Source organism: Aquarana catesbeiana, linkage group LG04 (assembly GCF_042186555.1).
Source record: "Aquarana catesbeiana isolate 2022-GZ linkage group LG04, ASM4218655v1, whole genome shotgun sequence".
Classification (NCBI taxonomy): Eukaryota; Metazoa; Chordata; class Amphibia; order Anura; family Ranidae; genus Aquarana; species Aquarana catesbeiana.
Window position 1 is genome coordinate 604,474,638 of NC_133327.1, and position 23,266 is coordinate 604,497,903.

Sequence of the window (23,266 nt, forward strand, 5' to 3'; positions counted from 1 at the left end):
TAGGTAGGACTCTGTTCTAGGCACAGTGGTGGGAATTTAAGTGAGGGCGGATTGTTTAACTTATATACCAACAGCTATTAAGGTTTGCAGAATACCTTCATCTGAACGCACAACACATCCAACCTTGAAGTAGATGGGCTACAGCAGCAGAAGACCACACGGTGTGTCACTCCTGTCAGCTAAGAACAGGAAACTGAGGCTACAATTCGCACAGGCTCACCAAAATTGGACAATAGAAGATTGGAAAATTGTTGCCTAGTCTGATGAGTCTCAATTTCAGCTGCGACATTCAGATGGTAGGGTCAGAATTTGTCATAAACTACATGAAAGCATGGATCCATCCTGCCTTGTATCAACGGTTCGGGCTGGTGGTGGTGTAATGGTGTGGGGGATATTTTCTTGGCACACTTTGGGCCTCTTAGTACCAATTGAGCATCATTTAAACACCACGGCCTACCTGAGTATTGTTGCTGACCATGTCCATCCCTTTATGACTACAGTGTACCCATCTTCTGACGGCTACTTCCAGCAGGATAATGCACCATGTCACAAAGCTCAAATCATCTCATCACTGGTTTCTTGAACATGATACTAGCAAGGTGTACCTAATAAAGTGACCGGTGAGTGTATAGCTCTTTATTTATAATGCTAGCTATGCTATAGGGCCACATTTCTGCATGCACTATTGGTAACAGGGGTATGAAGAAGTGATTTGGATTCCTGTGCCTACCTTTGTTATTGTAACTTGCCAGTACCTTCTTTGTTAAAGAGGAAGTTAACCCCTGATGGGTTTTACTACCTCTTTTGCTCCCCAAAAGGCCTGCAAAGTAAAAGCATAATGGGCTAGTATGCATCGCATACTAGCCTATTATGTGCCACTTACCTGCAAACAAAGCCCGCGCTGTCCCCTGTGCATGCCACGTCCATCTTCGCCCCTCTTCCTTCCGGGGCTGCAGACTCCCATGCATGTGCGTGGGAGCCGTCAGCCACGGCACACACTGGGGGAAGAAATGGTACGGTGGTCCGTTTCTTCATAGCGCATGCGACGAAGATGACATTGGCGCACTACAAGTGAAATGTCTTCTAAACGGTGCACATTTAGGAGATATTTCCACTACAAAAAGGGTTTACAACCACTTTAAGAAACAAATGTGATGATTCAAAATAAGTGAGGGGATTTTAGGTCACATCCTATATTAGATACAGCACATAGATTAGACAGGACAACGACAAAAAGAATCTTTGGAGGCAGTAGGGAAAAACAAAAGATAAAGGAGGGACATGGCGTGCAAAAATAACTTGAGAAAAGAACAAAGAAATAAATCAACCAAAAATGGTGTGCTCACCAACTTCATTTAATTCCAATGCAGCTGTATGTTTATATATTTTCCCTGCAGTATTTTGGCTGTGGAACAAAAATATATGTAGCATCCACTAATAGGGACCTCAGGGATGAGGGGGGACAGACCGAGAGTTTGTCTGTACAATAAATTAAATTTAATTCCGGCAGAGCCAGAGTCTTCATGAATATACACAATAGCCTTTGCTAACTCCCCTTACAGCAACACAGCAGATGGTCAGTACATGTCCCAAAACCACTCGCCAGCAGTGCGCCCTCCTCTACTTACTCTGTCATGGAAAGGACCTCATTTGGTTTATTGCAGTTACAGTAGATCTTCTTCAGTTCATGGACAGCAAGCAACAACCAATGCCCCTCACTCTCTCACTAATGCCTCTTTCTCTCTCAGACTTGCATTACAATCAGTCGCACCATCAGGCACATGCTTTCTTGTAGGTTAATTACTTCAAATAGGGGACCAGAAGCCCTCCTTACTCTGTTTGATTCCATCAAGGAAGAGACCTCTAAAGCCCTTCAAGGATGCATTGTAAATGATGACATTTTCCCTTGGGATGGAGAAAACCTTCCAGTATCTACATATCAATACCCTTATCTGAATTTTCCTTTAAGAGGAAAAAAGGAAAACCCTAATTTGTCAGGCCCCTACTGTCAAAAAGTGGTCTGTACCACCTAAAGACAAGTCACATTGTTTCTTAACTGGAGAAAGACCATCATTCACAGGTCACACAGAGAAATCCTTGAAGGAGATTAACAACACCCCACCCCCACCCCCAAAAGGTCGCCTAACAGATATACAATGCATATTGAATGTGTTCCTAAAATCATTTATTTGTGAACGTCTTGAAAACTCACCTTGGGGTGCATGGATAAGTGATTCTTACTGTTGAGGCTTCGTTTCCTCCTGAACTTAGTTGCTCCACTGTCATAGAAATGGTATAAACTATCCGAAAAGGGTAGCTGAAAGAAAATACATTTATAAAGTTATTTTATAATACATGTTTATGTGTACACAGATTACCATAAGCTTCCAGTTGTAAAATAAATGCCGCCATAGTTGCATAATGCCCTCTATGTATTAGAGCCAGTCTAGTTTACTGAAAGTGGTAAAGGTAGACCATGCCTATACAGTGTGTTAGCTAGCCCACTCATCCAGGGATGCAAATAACAGGATGACAACACAAGGGCACAATTGAAAGACAGGTGCCACCTCTTCATAAAAAGGTCACTTCGTATTTATTAATTAAAGCTGTATATTTTAAAAGATTTAACTAAACCACTGAAACTATAATAACATGTTAAAGTGTATATATTTTTTTTTAGTTTTGGATAGACATGGGATTAGAACTGGTGTCTGTGTCTCACTACTCAAGGACATTTAGGGAAAGGTTTCACAGACAGAAATAAAAATTCCTTTCTTAGGGAGGCCAAACCCCGTCAGATCTTTATTTCTGTCTGTTGCACATTGTCTCTCACTTTTTGCCTGGTGAAACCATAATCATTGGGGCACTGAGTAAAGTAAACTCTCTCTAATGTCGCTCCAGGTAGTAGTAAATATGGGTACTAACCCTGCCCCACTCATAATCCCACTCAAAAACATAGACTTTAAGGAATTGTACTGGTTAGGTTTCCACCTATTTTGGGATTTTGAGCTCCTCCGTGTCAATAAAGATTTCATTTTTTTTTTTTTACTTTCTCTTTGCTTACAAAGCATCCAATTTCTAAATTGCTGCATTTGTAAATTTAAAAAGCCAGTATAAAGGAATAGTAGTGGTAAAAAAAAAGCCCTTGTAGATTTAAATAACCTTTTTTTTTTGGTTAATTCTCCTTTAAGGGGGTGTGGCAGGGGGCGTGTCCTTTGCATACATTTGCTAGTAGGTGTCCCTCATTCCCACCTCAAAATGTTGGGAGGTATGGGACAAACAGGCTGCCAAGATTTCGATGATGCACACTGGACATTAATTATAAACATGCCAGTAGCATTAGCTGTAGAAAGCTGTAGCTGTAGAATGAGGTTTGCAATGTTTTTGCAATAGCCTTTTTCAGCTGCTGCGTTTTTAAGATTTTTTTTAGCTAAACTATACTCCCACAAAAGCATTTGGCTTAAAACTGCTGATAAACGCAGAATAGCTGTGCTTTTCAACATTGTTCAGCGTTTTTTAAGTTTTTATCAGAGTTAGGCTTCATGTACACTGCTGCTGGTAAACGGACGTTTAGGAGCAGTTGGGGTTTTTTTTTCAGCTGCCCCTGAACTCTCCTCTATGTACATGTACACAGGGTCATTTCTAGGCAGTTGAGTTTAGAAGCATTTTTTGGAAAGCAAAAAAATGTGTTTAGGACGGATGTTCAGAAGCATTTGAAACGCCAAATGCCTGAAACAGCTTGTAAACAAATGTAAACACAGCAACTCGCGTTTAGCCGCGTTTCGTTTACAGGCTTTTTTAATGGAGATACATTTTTGACTATTTAAAAAAAAAAACCCAAAAAAACTATTCTAAACGCAAACATGTCTAAACGTGGCATGTAAACGCGGCAAAACGGACGTTTTTAAATGTCGGTTACTATCTGTCAAGTTAAATCATTCAGGAGAGGTTATGAAACATCCCGTGTACAGTAAGCCGCAGTCAACAGGCACAGGACCCTTTTTTTTCTCGCACCAAATTCACAACGCATAGATGTGGACCAAAGCCATGGAATACTATGCTTTTTACATGACCTGCAAATCTGTATGTTCCTAAACGCATCAAACCCGCTGTAAATTCGCATCAGTGTGAACCCAGGCTTAGAGCATTTTTACAGCTGAAATACACTAGTTCTGGGTTTTTTTCCAGGCAGAAAACGCCCCTGCCACAATTCGCTGATAACAGCCAATGTGTACATGGACACATAGGATAACATGCTGGGGAGTTTACTGGCTGCAAAAAAAAAAAAAATGCCTGAAGCCAAAAAGCAGCAGCTGTAAAAACGTCCAGTGTGCATGAGGCATAGTAAAATAACTGAGGTTTCAATGCCACTGTTGTGAACTTTGTAGATTTCTCAAAAGTTTTACTTGGTCCCAATACTCCTACTCCTGACCATCAATATGATGGCCATAATCCCTCAATAATACTTGGCAAAGGAAGGTGTGCAGCTAAGCGCAACACCAGAAAAGTCATTATTAACATATTAAGAGTGCTGATATCTCAACAGGGACAACAGTTAGAATGAGCAGGGAATCCCATTAGCACCACATAGATGATTTTGTGACCATTACTTCAGCACAGGTTCACTTTAGAGTCTTTAGTGAGCTGCACGTTTTATTACAATCTACCATGGCTATTGCACACCTTCAGAGACCAGCCAGCAATTCTTCAAGACTACAGAGATAAGTATAAATTACATATTGTCTTAAATATTTAAATTCCACCTATATTTCATTCAGATAGCTTTTTCTTGGGTCATAGGAGGATAATCCTTTGCCATACCTACAGTGGCTTGTGATTAAAGACTGAATTACCTTCAACTGCATGAACCTCTCTCATATCATTTGTGCTTGCAATTATATTATGACTAATGAGCATTTTTACTTTTGAATGCATTTCTTGAGTTCTTTAGCCATAGTTCTGTTGAAAGCTCTGTCCTTTTATGAAAATGTTCTCTTTTCCCCTCCAACCCTGATTAGAAGAAATGCAGTCTTTACACAGAAGCCATTTCAGGTAATGTAACGAATGTATAATAAATAAATAAATAGATAAAAAAGACAGAAACATATTAAGAATACAGAATGTATCTACATTTTCTCTATTAAAGTGTATCTAACTTTCAGTCTTGCATATAGTAGGTGATGGTCAAAACCCAACTTTTTGTTTGGTGTACCCATTGGGGAGAATTACCTTCACTTCCTGTACAAGGGACACACAGGGTTATTCCTGTCTTAGACAGTTGTTACCAGAACATGTAATCTCACTGGAAGAATTTCCCTCACCTCCTGGTGACAGCTGTCAAAATGTTAGATTTCCCATCACCTTATGTCCCAGTGACAATGGCCATCAGGACAAATAGAGAAGGTGAAGACACACGGACACCAATAAAAAAGTGAAAGGGGTTTAATACCCTTTTTTGGTTTTAAAGGCACTTTATATTTCTTATTAATATATAAAACGTGAGTTTGACAACCAATACAGGAAAAAACAGGGGTGTCGGCATACTGGGGTTATCAGAGTAAATGGGAATACAACAAAAGAAAGTGGAAAAGGAAGGAAGGACTAACGAAGGAAGAAGAGAGAAGGTGGCAGATGGGAATGAAGGAAGGGTGGAAAGAATAAGGGGAAGGATGATGGTGGGAGGAGGAAAAAGCAAGGAGGGAATGAAGAGAGGGAGGAAGGAAGGAGGGAATAAGGGGAAGAACGTAGAAAATAAAGAATAAAAAGAGGGAGGAAAGAGGAAATGAAGAGGAGGGAGGAAGTAAGGAATGAAGGGAGGGAGGAGGAAATGTAGAGAAGGAGGGAGGAAGTAAGGAATAAAGGGAGGGAGGAGGAAATGTAGAGAAGGAGGGAGGAAGTGAGGAATGAAGGGAGGGAGTAGGAAATGAAAGGGAAATGGGAGGAAGTAAGGAAAGAAGGTAGGGAGGGAGAAGGAAATGAAGGGAAGGAGGGAGGAAGTAAGGAAAGAAGTAAGAGAGGGAGAAGAAAGTGAAGGGAAGGAGGGAGGAAGTAGGGAATGAAGGAAGGGAGGAGGAAATGAAGAGAATGAGGGAGGAAGGAATTAAGTGAGCAAGAGGGGTGGAAATTAATGGAGGGAGGGAGGAAGTGAGGAGGGAATAAAGGTAAAAACTGAGAAAGTAAGGAATGAATGGAGGGAGGGAGTGAGTGAGGAAAGAATGAAGAGAAGGAGAGAGGAAGTAAGGAATGAAGGAAGGGAGGAGGAAATGAAGAGAAGGAGGGAGAAAGTAAGTAATGAAGAGAGGGAGGATGAAATGAAGAGAAGGAGGGAGAAAGTAAGGAATAAAGGAAGGGAGGGAGAAGGAAATGAAGAGGAAATGAAAAGGAACGAAGAAGGAATTAAGTCAGTGCAAGGGGTGGAAATGAAGGGAGGGAGGAGGTGGGGAGGGAATAAGGAGAAGAACAGAAGAAGTAAGGAATGAAAGGAGGGTGGGAGGAAAGAATGAAGAGAAGGAGGAAGGAAGGAAGAAATGAAGAAAGGAAAGAGGAAATGAAGGGAAGGAGGGAAGGATTTTAACTTGATTTACCCAAAGGAAAGAAACTGAATATCTATGTCTATACAGTCTTATCCTGTGATCTTTATTTACAGTTTAGTGAGTAGTTCTTAGAATATTTTCAGTATAATGCTTATTTCTATATTTTTAAAAATGTTCAGATGCTCTAAAGATTGCACATTTGTTCTGTAAAAAGATAATTCACAATTGACTAATTAATACATCCCACTCGATCCCTATAATTAACTCCAGCTTTCCATATACATACATATACAGTAACTCCAGATAATTTTAAATCAAAAAGTAATTGTGTAGTAAATTAGATTAAAAACAGCTAGGGATCTAACACGCAAACTCTGGAGAGACCTTTGTAGATTGTGTCAATTAGCTGTTGCTATGGAGACTGTCCCCATCACTAGCAAATGAAATAATATCGACCCTTTGGAGTGATTATTGGTCCCAACCATCAATAATTTTTATTTTACCAGTTGCTATATGTAGCATAAGGATAAAGCTGACTGATAGTGATGTAAAGTGACTGGTGATAACAGCAGTAAATATAAAAACTTTATGATTGTGAGATATGCGGCTCTGGGTAAGCAGTAGGGAAATCCATATATGTGTTATCTTTGTTGGCCCTTCAGGCAGAAAATGAAAAGGCCAATGTTTTGTACAAAATCATTATAGATCTGCTGAGAAATGGCTCTTCTACTATTCGCCAAAGAGCAACACCTCTGGCAGGCTGCAAATTGTGCCTTTGATCGGATTCTCTCTAAAATGTCTTTATCATTCTTAGCACCTCATAGAGGAAACGGTTGGTTTAGGATCATCAAATGTTTCCCTAAAGCCAACCATGTACGTTTCAATCTACATTATATGAACAATCTTCTTTAGATCTACCACCAACTATGTAGTAGAGGGGGATGCCTGATTGGATCCAGTTCAATCGATTATTAAGTTAGACCCTCACATTACATTGTTTTGTAAAGCTATCCGTCCTGTTTACCGTTATCACCAAAAGCAAACTTGAAAAAAAAAATCCCACATTTTGTGTTATCACTGAATTGGAACAGAGGGGAATTCTTCCAATGGGGACACTAGCTCTGAGGACCCTGGTGACACACTCACATTGGAGGGATTTTCTCTCACTTCCTGTTTAGCTATGGGATAGTAAGTGAAGGGAAATCTCCCCAATGGGACACAGATGGCAAAATAAACTTACAGGGATTATAAATCTGCTTTACTCTATCCAAAATGAAAAAAGTCTTTCCTTTAGTTCCACTTTAATGAGATTGCACGACTGTAACATGTGTGGTCATGTTAATATTCACCGTCCTAATCACAGGAGAAGGCCTAAAATACACTATATTACTAAAAGTATTGGGACTCCTGCCTTTACATGCACATGAACTTTACTGGCATCCCAGTCTTAGTCCGTAGGGTTCAGTATTGAGTTGGCCCACCCTTTGCAGCTATGACAGCTTCAAATCTTCTGGAAAGGCTGTCCACAAGATTTAGGAGTGTGTCTATGGGAATGTTTGACCATTCTTCCAGAAGCGCATTTGTGAGGTCAAGCACTGATGTAAATGAGAAGGCCTGGCTCGCAGTCTCCACTCTAATTCATCTCAAAGGTGTTCTATTGGGTTGGGATCAGAACTCTGTGCTGGCCAGTCAAGTTTCTCCACCCCAAACTCACCCATCCATGTCTTTATGGACCTTGTTTGTGCACTGGTGCGCAGTCATGTTGGAACAGGAAGAGGCCATCCCCAAACTGTTCCTAGAAATTTGGGAATATGAAATTGTCCAAAATGTCTTGGTATGCTGACACCTTGAGAGTTCCCTTCACTGGAACTAAGTGGCCAAGCCTAACCACTGAAAAACAACCCCACACCACAATCCCCCCTCCACCAAATGATTTGGACCAGCGCACAAAGCAAGGTTCATAAAGACATGGATGTGTGAGTTTGGGGAGGGGGAACTTGACTGGTCTTCCCAGAGTCCTGACCGCAAACCGATAGAACACCTTTGGGATGAATTAGCGCAGAGATTGCGGGCCAAGCCTTCTCACACACATCAGTACCTGACCTCACAAATGCACTTCTGGAAGAATGGTCAAACATTCCCATAGACACACTCCTAAACCTTGTGGACAGCCTTCCCAGAAGAGCTGCAAAAGGTGGGCCAACTCAATATTGAACCCTACGAACTAAGACTGGGATGCCATTAAAGTTCATGTGTGTGTAAAGGCAGGCGTCCCAATACTTTTGGTAATATAGTGTGTATTTTAAAGTGGCTGGGACAACATGATCCCATATTTTCTTAAAAGCAAATAGGTTGCTCACTTTGCAAGGGATTTGCCCCAGAGCTTAGTGATTTAGTTGAAGCTCTGCTGACTTACTGTATATCACCAATCATCTGCAAGCAAAGCATTTTTTAGTGAACTAAAAAGATTTTTGTTTCAAACAAATTAAAAGCTTTAGTGCCTCTTAGCTTTAGCTTGAGTGAAACTGAAAGTTTCAACTTGCCACAAAAATAATTTTTGACAAAATCACTCTGCTCATCCTTATTTATAAAATCCTTATTTATAAATTGATACTATTGTTATTCTTATGCCCTGTAACACGATCGGACATTGATCGGACATTCCGACAACAAAATCCATCAGATTTTTTCAGATGTTGGCTCAAACTTGTCTTGCATACACACGGTCGCACAAAGTTGTCGTAAAATCCGATCGTTCTGAACGCGGTGACGTAAAACACGAACGTCTGGACTATAAGCGGGGCAGTAGCCAATAGCTTTCGTCTCTTAATTTATTCTGAGCATGCGTGGCAGTTTGTGCGTCGGATTTGTGTACACACAATCGGAATTTAAACGATCGGATTTTGTTGTCAGAAAATTTTATATCCTGCTCTCAAACTTTGTGTGTCGGAAATTCTGACGGAAAAAGTCCGATGGAGCCCACGCACGAACGGAATTTCCGACAACATAATCCGATCGCACTTTTTCCATCGGAAAAGCCGACCGTGTGTACAGGGCATTAGTGTGCCTTATTATGTTGTATGTATTTTAATATATAATTGTGTGTATGTGGTAAAATTTAACTTTATTAAGGTATTTACATTACTTACTCACATTTTTTTAATGCTTTATTAACCTGGGTAAAAAAAAATAGCATTTTGAAAGCATTGCTCATCTCTTTAAAGGGACTTATGCTCCAACTAGCAATCTCCAGATCCATCTGGCATATACTTTTGAGACTACTGTAGAATACCCCTGTGATCTAAATATTCATTCAGCATGAAAGACGGATAGTGAAGGTCAACACAAAGCAACTATCATGTTCTTGACTGACATCCCTGCAAGTAATGACTTGAAGGGGAAATTCAGCGTATGCCATGTTGCTTTCAAAAATACATATTTGCCACACACAAAACATATTTTAGTATGTATTGCAATTCCTTCCCATTTTTTCCTTCCCTTCTGTTTCAATGGGTCTGGCCCCCTAAAATGGTCCTCCCCCAGCATTGTCCCCACCATCACAGCAGCCCACAGTGAACAATGCATAGCACAGACACCTACTCAGGAATTACTCTGTGCAACTGTCAATCCAGATGCCAAAATGGCGCAGCTGGTGCCTTCTGCAAGTGCTAGCCAACGTCACTGGATGCGGACTCCAGGCTTTTATATGAGCTAGCTGCCAAGGACAAGGTGGAATACCTTTAATCTACTATGCTGCAGCTGCACCTATTACCCTGCACTCTGTGCATTACTTGCTTCATACCTCTGCAACCACTGTATTAAACACCCCTACACTCCTGACCTCTGCATTATGTGCATTACTTACTTTTGACCTCTGCAATCTGTGCATTACACCCTTCTGACCTCTGCACTGTGTATATTACACACTCTGGACCCATTTGATGAGGGCCTGTGACAGGTCCAGCTGCTGGTATTAAAGTGGTTGTACACCCAGTACCAACTGATTACCAACAATACAGACCTGATCACAGATGTGGAAATACGGGGCAATTTAGGTAACAGCGATCACAGGTCAATTAGTTTCAGTATAAATCACACAAATAGGAAACATGAAGGGAACACAAAGACACTGAATTTCAAAAGAGCCAACTTCCCTAAACTACAAACCTTGCTAAAAGGCATAAATTGGGATAAAATATTAGGAACAAAGAATACGGAGGAGAGATGGGTTTGCTTTAAGAGCATATTAAATAAGGGCATTAGCCAATGTATCCCATTGGGTAATAAATTTAAAAGAGCAAACAAAAATCTTGGATGGCTTAACTCCAATGTAAAAATGCATATAAAAGCAAAGGAGAAGGCCTTCAAAAAATACAAGGTTGAGGGATCATCCTCAGCATTCAGACTTTATAAAGAATGCAATAAGAAATGTAAGGGTGCAATTAGGACGGCTAAGATAGAACATGAAAGACACATAGCGGAGGAGAGGAAAAAAAATCCCAAGAAATTCTTTAAGTATGTAAACAGTAAAAAAGGGAGGACAGACCATATTGGCCCCATAAAGAATGAGGAAGGACATCTGGTTACAAAGGATGGGGAGATGGCAAAGGTATTGAATTTATTCTTCTCCTCAGTCTTCACGAGTGAATCGGGGGGCTTCAGTAACCAAAACTGCAGTGTTTATCCTCATGACACAACACAGGAAGCACCTACATGGTTAACAGAGGACGGAATTAAAATTAGACTTGAGAAACTTAACATTAATAAATCACCGGGACCAGATGGCTTGCATCCGAGGGTACTTAGGGAACTCAGTCAGGTGATTGCCAGACCGTTGTTTCTAATTTTTACAGACAGTCTATTGACTGGAATGGTACCAGCTGATTGGAGAAAAGCCAATGTAGCACCAATATTTAAAAAGGGCCCAAAAAACATCCCTGGGAATTACAGACCAGTTAGCCTAACATCAATAGTATGTAAACTCTTGGAGGGGATGATAAGGGACTATATACAAGATTTTAGTAATAAGAATGATATCATTAGCAGTAATCAGCATGGATTCATGAAGAATCGTTCTTGCCAAACCAATCTATTAACCTTCTATGAGGAGGTGAGTGGCCATCTAGATAAAGGAAGGCCCGTAGACGTGGTGTATCTGGATTTTGCAAAAGCATTTGACACAGTTCCCCATAAACGTTTACTGTACAAAATAAGGTGCGTTGGCATGGACCATAGGGTGAGTACATGGATTGAAAACTGGCTACAAGGGCGTGTTCAGAGGGTGGTGATAAATGGGGAGTACTCAGAATGGTCAGGGGTGGGTAGTGGGGTTCCCCAGGGTTCTGTGCTGGGACCAATCCTATTTAATTTGTTCATAAACGACCTGGAGGATGGGATAAACAGTTCAATCTCTGTATTTGCAGACGATACTAAGCTAAGCAGGGCAATAACTTCTCCGCAGGATGTGGAAATCTTGCAAAAAGACCTGAACAAATGAATGGGGTGGGCGACTACATGGCAAATGAGGTTCAATGTAGAAAAATGCAAAATAATGCATTTGGGTGGCAAAAATATGAATGCAATCTATACACTGGGGGGAGAACCTCTGGGGGAATCTAGGATGGAAAAGGACCTGGGGGTCCTAGTAGATGATAGGCTCAGCAATGGCATGCAATGCCAAGCTGCTGCTAATAAAGCAAACAGAATATTGGCATGCATTAAAAGGGGGATCAACTCCAGAGATAAAACGATAATTCTCCCGCTCTACAAGACTCTGGTCCGGCCGCACCTGGAGTATGCTGTCCAGTTCTGGGCACCAGTCCTCAGGAGGGATGTACTGGAAATGGAGCGAGTACAAAGAAGGGCAACAAAGCTAACAAAGGGTCTGGAGGATCTTAGTTATAAGGAAAGGTTGCGAGCACTGAACTTATTCTCTCTGGAGAAGAGACGCTTGAGAGGGGATATGATTTCAATTTACAAATACTGTACTGGTGACCCCACAATAGGGATAAAACTTTTTCGCAGAAGAGAGTTTAATAAGACTCGTGGCCACTCATTACAATTAGAAGAAAAGAGGTTTAACCTTAAACTACGTAGAGGGTTCTTTACTGTAAGAGCGGCAAGGATGTGGAATTCCCTTCCACAGGCGGTGGTCTCAGCGGGGAGCATTGATAGCTTCAAAAACTATTAAATAATCACCTGAATGACCGCAACATACAGGGATATGTAATGTAATACTGACACATAATCACACACATAGGTTGGACTTGATGGACTTGCGTCTTTTTTCAACCTCACCTACTATGTAACTATGTAACTATGTAACCTACAGGTAAGCCTATATTAAGGCTTACCTGTAGGTGCTTGAAATATCTCCTAAACCTCCACGGTTTAGGAGATATTTACAAAAAAGGCGATCGCCGATGACTACGGCACATTGTTCCGTTTCTAATAGGGGTCATGCTGTGACTGGCGGCTCCCGCTTGCATGCGTGGGAGTGACAGCACGCAACTCCAGCCAGTCACAGAACCGGAGTTCGCGGCCCCAGAAGGAAGAGGGGTTGAAGATGGACGCTCGCTGCTAGTGGGGACAGCAGTGACATTGCAGGCTTCGGTTTTAGGTAAGTGACACATAATGGGCTACTATGCGATGCATAGTAGCCCATTATGCTTTACCTTTGCAGGGAAATAAAGAGGAAGTAAAACCCACCAGGGTTTACTTCCTCTTTAACCCCTGTAGCACTAGAAGATCAAAACTGCAGACATTTCCGAGGTAGCAGAGGAATGAAGATTTCAACAAACCTAAAATAATTTCAAATATAAAGATATTAACTAAATTTAAGTTTTCTTACAAAAAGATATGTCATCACAGGGTGGAGCTGTGGTCATATCAAATATAGAATTGTGCCACGTCCTGCGAATTAGCCACACCAAATTACCAAAAAAGAAAGATGGATTTTTTAGGCACCACAACTACTATTAGTTTAAAATCAGATATTTTAATTACACTCTATGAGGTATAAAACAGCATATAAGAACAAGTTACCTTTTCTTTTTTCTCTTTTTTTTTTCTTGGGCAAATCTTTTATCCATGGGAAACACTGGCTACCACAGCATTGATATTTTTGATGAACAGGTTGAAATACATATTTATAATGATCTTATCTTTAGCTCCTAAGATGTGTTATGAGGGATTGTCATATTCCTGTTCTTCTAATGTCATGATATATGGGGTCATGTTGTCCCAGACTATGTGCTTTCTGAATGCAACTTTGCAAAATATTTAATAAAATGTAATATGTAAAAAAAAAAAAAAAAACTTAAAATAGACATCAAACATAGTAAACTAGTCTGCCCCAAATATGGTTGTCTATGCCCCCCCCGGCAACTACTGGTGAATGATGTTGAAGATATCACTCAGTCGGGGAGATGCTGCAACCTAGGATATCTAGATCCAGTTCAACATGTTTTGCGCACTGAGCACTTCTTCAGGAGATTTTATCTAGGTAGATAAAAACAATAAATCAGTACATAGTTCGGTAGCATTAGATACAATCAGTATATACATATTTTTTGTTACACTTACAAAATAGAATATATATGACTAGCACACAAGCAGGTGGAAGCAGGGGACAAGTGCACACAATGTAAACCAAATCACAAACACGGGGGTCCACCTAGGAGCAACGATCAGGGAGATCGAGGCGGTCGGCATCGTTAGGGGAGCGATCCATGCTGAGGGGGAGGCCACTCATTCGTGGCCACCCCCTCCCGATCGCTCCCAACGAATGAAAATCTTCCTCTGCTGCTGTAATGTAAACAGCGGCAGAGGAAGTGATGTCACCTCTCCTCGCATCGGTATTTTCCGTTCCGGCGCAAGGAGAGAAGACATCTGAGTAAGTGCACCAACACCACACATACAGTAAAATACACTAGGCACACTTCTCACCCGCCATCACCCCCCGCCCGATCACCCCCCTTTACCCCCTGTCACAGTGATACCAATAGCAGTTTTTTTTTTCCTGATTACTGCATTGGCGTCAGTTTGTGACAGTTATAAGTGGTAGGGCAATTAGTGTTAGCCCCCTTTAGGTCTAGGATACCCCCCCTAACCCCCCCTAATAAAGTTTTAACCCCTTGATCACCTCCCGTCGCCAGTGTCACTAAGCGATCGTTTTTCTGATCGCTGTATTAGTGTCACTGGTGACGCTAGTTAGGGAGATAAGTATTTAGGTTTGCCGTCAGTGTTTTATAGCATCAGGGACCCCCATATACTACCTAGTAAAGGTTTTAACCCCTTGATTGCCCCCTAGTTAACCCTTTCACCAGTAATCACCGTATAACTGTTACGGGTGACGCAGGTTAGTTAGTTTATTTTTTATAGTGTCAGGGAACCCGCCGTTTATTACCTAATAAAGGTTTAACCCCCTGATCGCCCGGCGGTGCTATAAGTTAAGTTTTAGGGTCAGATAGGGTCTGCGTCGCCTCAGGCAGCGTCAGGTTAGTGCCAGTAGCGCTAACACCCCTGCACGCACCGTACACCTCCCTTAGTGGTATAGTATCTGAACGAATCAATATCTTTCAAATACCATCAAATCATTCTTTGCAGCTATTACCTTTTGTACCACCACCCCCTCCCTTTAGAATGTAAGCTCTACGAGCAGGGCCCTCCTGTACCTTTTGTATTGAACTGTACTGTAATTGTGTTGTCCCCCTTATACATTGTAAAGCGCTGGGTAAACTGTTGGCGCTATATAAATCTCGTATAATAATAATAATAATATCTGATCCGATCAGATCTATACTAACGTTCCCAGCAGTTTAGGGTTCCCAAAAACGTAGTGTTAGCGGGATCAGCCCGGCCCAGCCCAGCCCACCCAAGTGCAGTATCGATCGATCACTGTCACTTACAAAACACTAAACACATAACTGCAGCGTTCGCAGAGTCAGGCCTGATCCCTGCGATTGCTAATAGTTTTTGTGGTAGCGTTTTGGTAAACTGGCAAGCACCAGTGGCCTAGTACACCCCGGTCGTAGTCAAACCAGCACTGCAGTAACACTTGGTGACGTGGCGAGTCCCATAAGTGCAGTTCAAGTTGGTGAGATGGCAAGCACAAGTAGTGTCCCGCTGCCACCAAGAAGAAGACAAACAGGCCCGTCGTGCCCATAATGCCCTTCTTGCTGCATTCACCAATCCTAATTGGGAACCCACCACTTCTGCAGCGCCCGTACTTCCCCTATTCACATCCCCAACCAAATGCAGTCGGCTGCATGAGAGGCATTTTCTTTATGTCCTCCCGAGTACCCCTACCAACGAACCGCCCCAAAAAAATGTCGTGTCTGTAGGAAGTGCGGATATAGGCGTGATACCCGCTATCATTGTCCCTCCTGTCCTGACAATCCTGGTCTTTGCATTGGTGAATGTTTTGAATGCTACCATACACTAGTTGAGCATTAGCATAGGGTACAGCATTGCACAGACTAAGCACACTTTCACAGGGTCTCCCAAGATGGCATCGCATTTTGAGAGACCCGAACCTTGAACCGGTTACAGTTATAAAAGTTACAGTTACAAAAAAAGCGTAAAAAAAAAAAAAAAAAAACACAAAAAAATATAACATAAAAGAAACAAAAATAGTTGTCATTTTATTGTTCTCTCTCTCTCTACTCTCTATTGTTCTGCTCTTTTTTGCTGTATTCTATTCTGCAATGTTTTATTGTTATTATGTTTTATCATGTTTGCTTTTCAGGTATGCAATTTTTTTTACCTTACTGTTTACTGTGTTTTATTGTTAACCATTTTTTTGTTTTCAGGTACGCCATTCAGCTGCAGCACGGATTTATTTATCTTGACAGCAACAGCGTTTGCTCCCACGATACATAAAGCCGTGACTCCAGCGCTGTCGGAGGTGATATATGCCGAAGCATGGGGGCAGCAGGGGCAGAGCAGCAATTTGCTCCTAACTTTTGGGGCGGATGTCCCCGTGCTTCGGCATATATAATTGGTGCACGTATGCCCATCATTAGAAGTGGGTGGTTGAAGGGAGGTATTCTAATGGTGGGCATACCCACCAATCAATCTCTTTTTTTTGTTCAGCCCACAGGCTGCATGAAAACAAAGATTACAATATATGCCCAACAAGGACCAGCAATGTACTGGTATGTTGCTGGACTTTGAGTGGTTATTCCAGAATGATGCCTGCAGGTTTAGGTATCATCTTGGTGTGATTCTTTTCAGCCAGCGGTTGGCTTTTTATGTAAAAGCAATCCTAGTGGCTAATTAGCCTCTAGACTGCTTTTACAAGCAGTGGGAGGGAATGACCCCTCCTCCCACCGTCTTCCATGTTTTTCTCTGGCTCTCCTGTCCCAACAGGGAACCTGAGAATGCAGCCGGTGATTCGGCCAGCTGACCATAGAGCTGATCAGAGACCAGAATGGCTCCAATCATCTCTATGGCCTAAGAAACCAGAAGCTACGAGCATTTCATGACTTAGATTTCGCTGAATATAAACAGCGCCATTGGGAAATTGGGAAAGCATTTTATCACACTGATCTTGGTGTGGTCAGATGCTTTGAGGGCAGAGGAGAGATCTAGGGTCTAATAGACCCCATTTTTTTCAAAAAAAGAGTACCTGTCACTACCTATTGCTATCATAGGGGATATTTACATTCCCTGGCATAACAATAAAATGATTAAAAAAAAAAATGAAAGGAACAGTTTAAAAATAAGATAAAAAAGCAAAAAAAATAATAAAGAAAAAAAAAAAGCACCCCTGTACCCCCCTGCTCTCGCGCAAAGGTGAACACAAGCGTTGGTCTGGCGTCAAATGTAAACAGCAATTGCACCATGCATATGAGGTGTCACCGCGAACGTCAGATCGAGGGCAGTAATTTTAGCAGTAGACCTCCTCTGTAAATCTAAAGTGGTAACCTGTAAAGGCTTTTAAAGGCTTTTAAAAATGTATGTAGTTTGTCACCACTGCACGTTTGTGCGCAATTTTAAAGCATGTCATGTTTGGTATCCATGTACTCAGCCTAAGAACATCTTTTTTATTTCATCAAACATTTGGGCAATATAGTGTGTTTTAGTGCATTAAAATAAAAAAGTGTGTTTTTTCCCCAAAAAATGCGTTTGAAAAATCGCTGCGCAAATACTATGAGAAAAAAAAAACGAACCACCCACCATTTTAATCTGTAGAGCCTTTGCTTTGAAAAAATATATAATGGTTGGGGGTTCAAAGTAATTTTATTGCAAAGAAAAAAATATTTTTTTCATGTAAAAACAAATAGTGTCAGAAAGGGCTTTGTCTTCAAGTGGTTAGAAGAGTGAGTGATGTGTGACATAAGCTTCTAAATGTTGTGCATAAAATGCCAGGACAGTTCAAACCACCCCCCCAAATGACCCCATTTTGGAAAGTAGACACCCCAAGCTATTTGCCGAGAGGCATGTTGAGTCCCTGGAATATTTTATATTGTGACACAAATTGGGAAAAAGACAAATTTTTTTTTTTTTTTTTTTGCACAAAGTTGTCACTAAATGATATATTGCTCAAACATGCAATGGGAATATGTGAAATTACATCCCAAAATACATTCTGTTGCTTCTCCTGAGTACAGGGATTTTTTTTTTTTTTTTTTTGAAAGCCTATGGCGTGCATAACACACCCAAAAAACTTCACCTGGTGCATAAAAAATGTGCACACACATAAAGAGTGCTCACAAAAAAAGTGCAACGGGTACACAGACGTGCCAATTCCCTGATCCCCCGGGGCGTTAGGCTCCAGACAGGGACAAAGGTACTTTACTATGGTCTATCTGGCCGAAACCAGACAGACCCCATTCTCTGGAGGGTCTGCCGAAACAGAACCCACCCAAGTACTAGGTGGGGCTCCCCCGAAGGGAGACCCCATGGGTTAGGGCGGACGAAGCCAGAAGGCCATGTCCACCCCTTCCCAAGACTTTCAGGGCTGGCCCGAGGACCCGTCCTTACTCATCCCACAGTGACAAACGTGAACAAGACGTGACAAACACAGGATTTCAATCAAAAGAAAGAAAATAAATAAAAAGTGGGGAAGGGATAGTGGAGAGGAGAGTGAAAAAGGTGGCCATTGTGTAAAACAATGACCAGGCCCTCTGGCCAGGAATAAAAAATTCCTATAGTCCTAGCCAAAAGGCCCGGCCCAAGAGGCAGGTGCTAAAAAAACGTGTTCTATAGTGCAGTGACCATGGTGCCTCAAATCAAAGTGACTGCCACTCACAGTGATCTTATGGCACCCCTGGACTGCCACTCCAGCAGCACTACTCCATAGGCTTTCAAGACCAACCCTGGCCACCAGCCCAGACCACAGCAGACCCCACCCCAGGCAGAAAGGCATGGAGTTCTGGAAGCTTGGTGAGAGCCCTTTACCATCAGGCTTCACCGTCGTTCCATCCCTCCTACCTAATTACATTCGGGAAATACTGGCCGCTCCCCCGGTGGGAGAAAGGGGAGCCAGCGTTCTCTCCCGAATAACTGTCCGGAGCTAGATCTGCCCCAATCCAGGCCAGAAGGCCAGGGTCCCAACCCTCCGGCTCAGACCCCGTGGTTCTCCATCCCCATCAGAAGGCTTCCCTTTGGGTTACGAACCGTCCAGGTCACCTTTACTCCAGCAGGTTTTGCATAGCAACCACCATCCCATCTCTATCTCGCCATAGATTAGGGACGGAAGCAAGCACCACCTCCTGGAAACTGATAAGAACAGATACTACACTTGATCTTAGCCAATAGGCAGAGAAGCGTATCCCTGTACTCTCCTGAGTACAGGGATACCACATGTGTGGAGACCATAAAATGCCAAGATGGCACAACCCCCCCCCCCAAATGACCCCATTTTGGAAAATAGACACCCCAAGCTATTTGCTGAGAGGTATAGTGAGTGTTTTGCAGACCTCGCTTTTTGTCACAAAGTTTTGAAAATTGAAAAAAGAAAAAACAAAATACATTTTTCTTTTCTTTCTTCATTTTCAAAAACAAATGAGAGCTGCAAAATACTCACCATGCATCTCAGCAAATAGCTTGGGGTGTCTACTTTCCAAAATGGGGTCATTTGGGGGGGTTTGTGCCATCTTGGCATTTTATGGCCTTCGAAACTGTGATAGGCAGTGAGGAGTGAAATAAAAAATTTACATCCTTAGAAATCCTGAAAGCGGTGATTGGTTTTCGGGGCCCTGTACGCAGCTAGGCTCCCAAAAAGTCCCACACATGTGGTATCCCCGTACTCAGGAGAAGCAGCAGAATGTATTTTGGGGTGTAACTCCACATATGCCCATGGCATGTTTGAGCAATATATCATTTAGTGACAACTTTTTGTAATTTTTTTTTGTCATTATTCAATCACTTGGGACAAAAAAAATAATATTCAATGGGCTCAACATGCCTCTCAGCTATTTGCTTGGGGTGTCTACTTTCCAAAATGGGGTAATTTGGGGGGGTTTGTACTGCCCTGCCATTTTAGCACCTCAAGAAATGAGATAGGCAGTCACAAACTAAAAGCTGTGTAAATTCCAGAAAATGTACCCTAGTTTGTAGACGCTATAACTTTTGCATTGACCGCGCAATTAGCAGTTAAAGCGACACAGTGCCAAACTGTAAAAAGTGCTCTGGTCAGGAAGGGGGTAAATCCTTCCGGGGCTGAAGTGGTTAAATCAAGGGTATCCACATTTTTCAGTAGGAAGACCACATTGTAAATTAAGAAACAGTTTTGGGCCAAAAAAAAAAATCAGTTATATATATGAATAAATAAAATTTAAAGGGACGAATACAATTTACTTGGAGCTCTTTTGTATTCAGCACGATATGATTCAGAACAACAGAGAAAACTTCAGTAAAACAAAGCAAAGAAATTCCAAATAAACTTGACTCACTAATAAAGGTGGAACAAAAATACATTTATTCGGCACCTTTCAAATCAGGGCCCCCATCAGAGTCACCCCTTACATTAGAGTCTCCATCAAAGTCCCCCTTACATTACAGTCTACATCGGAGTCCCCTTTACATCACAGTCCCCCATTACATCACAATCCTCCCTTACATCACAGTCCACCCTTACATCACAGTCCCCTTTACATCACAGTCCTCATCAGAGTCCCTCTTACATCAGAGTTCACATAAGAGTCCCTCCTTTCATCAACGAACATTAGAGTTCCCCTTACATTGGGGTCCCCATCAGAACAGAGACTGTGCAAATCAGCTGCAGGCCAGATGAAATCTTGTAGTGCGTCGCATGTGGCCCCCGAGCCCTAGTTTAGAGACCCCTGCACTAAACTATAAAAAACATTACTTTTCATATTGCTCATAATTTTCAACATTTAGAGCCAATGAGGGCTGAAAATAACAGTAACACATGTGGTAAAGCTTAGTGAATTAAGTCAGCTTCATTCTATGAATTTGGAGGCACCACTAGAGATGATTAATAAGGTTTATATCAATCTAATATCAAACTTTTTGCATTCAGATCTGCTAATATCTTTGCTGCCAGCCTTCTAATAAGGAACAGCATTAACTTTCCTGACCTCCAGCTCCCTTTAATTTCCTTTTCTTAAGCATATTTGTATTTGATTCTAGCTAATAATGACATTGCCACTATCACTCAATCTCTGAGGTGCTTCTGGCTTGTCCAGATCTAAAAAAAAAAAAAGTCTTTTAGAATTCCAGCTTTATTAAAGAATAAGATATATTTGATGTTATCAGCAAAATAGATGAAAGCTTCAAAAAGTATTGCCTCAAATCTGACAAAAAGGTATTAAAAACAGGTCAGTAATAAACAGGCTGGCATATTAACAAAATGCAAACATGGTAGGGAAACTAGCTGTAAGTACAAAAATCAAACTTTCTAGTGCTCAGTTTTGCAAGCTGGCTGAGGGGCTCAACTAACAATGATTCTAAAATAAAATAAAAAAACAAGAGGTATTAGTTACATACTAATAGTAGTAGTAATTGGAAGTTGTTCTAAATGCAAAGGTGTATCTTCAAATGAAATTTACAAAAGCATAGAGGATGATCACTTAGCAAAGTAACCCCTTGTAACACCATATGCCCTGAATTCATAGCTGGGCTTCCTCTGCATTAAAGTCAAAAGGATTTGTCCATAAACGTGCTGTACATACTTTTGCTATCTCTTCCTAGCTTGTTCCACACCAGAAGGGTATAGTTGCCATTAGAACCTGAGAAGCCTGAGAACATCTTGTGGAGTACTGCTGAAGACAGCTCCACAGTATAGGCAAGTATTGCTGCATCAACTGCTTTTTTTTTCAAAGCAACTGGGGACCTTTCTACTAATTAGAGAATTAGCGAGGATGTGTTCTTTAACAACCAAAGAAGAAGCTTGAAAACACGCTCTCACTGACCTCTGTAGCTGCAGGCAGGTTGAAGAAAATCAATTTGAAACAGACACATTTAAATCACAGCTCCTTTCCCTATACTTTCTCTAGCAGCAAAGAGTAAACAAACAACAGGTGCTCTTTGCTGTTAGGCTTCCTTTACACGGATGGACCATCCATCGTCCTATATGGAACTTCGTATGTAAACGGACATGTGTCCATTTACACCCGCCGACATCTCATCCGATCCTATCTGCTGAAAAAAGACGGATGGGGAATCCATTCCCCATTCGTCTGGTGGATTGAATCTAATGACAGTAGGATGTAAACGAACAGGCTGTCTGACCGACCAAAGCGGAAAGCCAGCTGTGTCCGTGTCTGCTCTGCATAAGCGGAGAGGATGCGGACTTGTCATTGGCCTGCATAGTGGGGATCAGTGGGTAGATGCCTTGCTGAACAGGTGGATCCACTGGTGGAGTCTGCCAGTGTGAAAGAGCCTTTAGAAACCAACTGGGATCTGACTGGCTGACCACACAAGTTACAATCTGATTGTGCAATCTCCTTTAGATCTTCCAAAACATTTGTAGTACAAGGGTCTACCTGATTGGATACCAATTTATTGCATAGATTAAGTATTTTCTCATATTACATAGTTTTGGTAGATCTAAGGTAGAATGCACAGAGATTGTATGGTCAGATTGCAACATGTATAGTGACCATTAGTCTTTATCGTTATTTTTGAGGATGAATTTGTGCACATAGCCTGGTCATAGGAGCACTTTAAATGTATTTCCTCATGCAACAAGAATCTGTCTTGATATCATCCTCCCACATTTTCCTCTTAAGCATGCTCAGATACGGAGAAGGAGGGCCAGCAGTAGGAGCCTGTCGGGCTCCGATGCAAGCCCAATTGCTGACAATGAGCATTCTAATAGAAAGAGAGAGCAGAATGAGCAGAGAGTTTACCTCATCAGACTGCTGCTTTTCCTTTAATGCCCAATCAGCTGTCTGGTGTGGGACTAGTTACTAAGCTGTACTGCTGTTGCAGTGGAGGTCCAGCACCTGGTTATGCTGTATGGCAAAGGTCCCTGTTTCAAACTCCTATACTCAAAGTATTACAAATCTTTTGGCAGGTAAAATAATACCTATGTATTCAACAAAGTATTTGGTTCCTTGAACCCAATTGCTGATTTGTGGCTAATTTTAAAACTGAAGTTTAGGTATGGCAATGTTTACATAGTTACATTAGTGCAGTTTGGACCATTGTAAGTACATACGTGCTATACCAGTGGGATCCAGGTGGAAGCTGGAGTTCCACGTTCCAGCACAGATACTACAATGCTTGGGACTAGATTCCAGGTCCCCTGCTGATTGACT

The 23,266-nt window shown here is 41.7% G+C and overlaps 1 protein-coding gene and 1 pseudogene across 1 annotated transcript in view; both read right to left on the bottom strand.

The window, feature by feature from the left end:
* The window catches only part of PCSK2 (proprotein convertase subtilisin/kexin type 2), a 369,694-nt gene that overhangs the window by 285,175 nt on the left and 61,253 nt on the right, over positions 1-23,266 (bottom strand). The window contains exon 2 of the mRNA XM_073628231.1: positions 2,213-2,317. Within this exon, the coding sequence (XP_073484332.1) occupies positions 2,213-2,317 (105 nt within the window). The remainder of the gene's footprint in view (positions 1-2,212; positions 2,318-23,266) is intronic.
* Positions 19,179-19,311, bottom strand: LOC141141958 (U2 spliceosomal RNA; annotated as a pseudogene).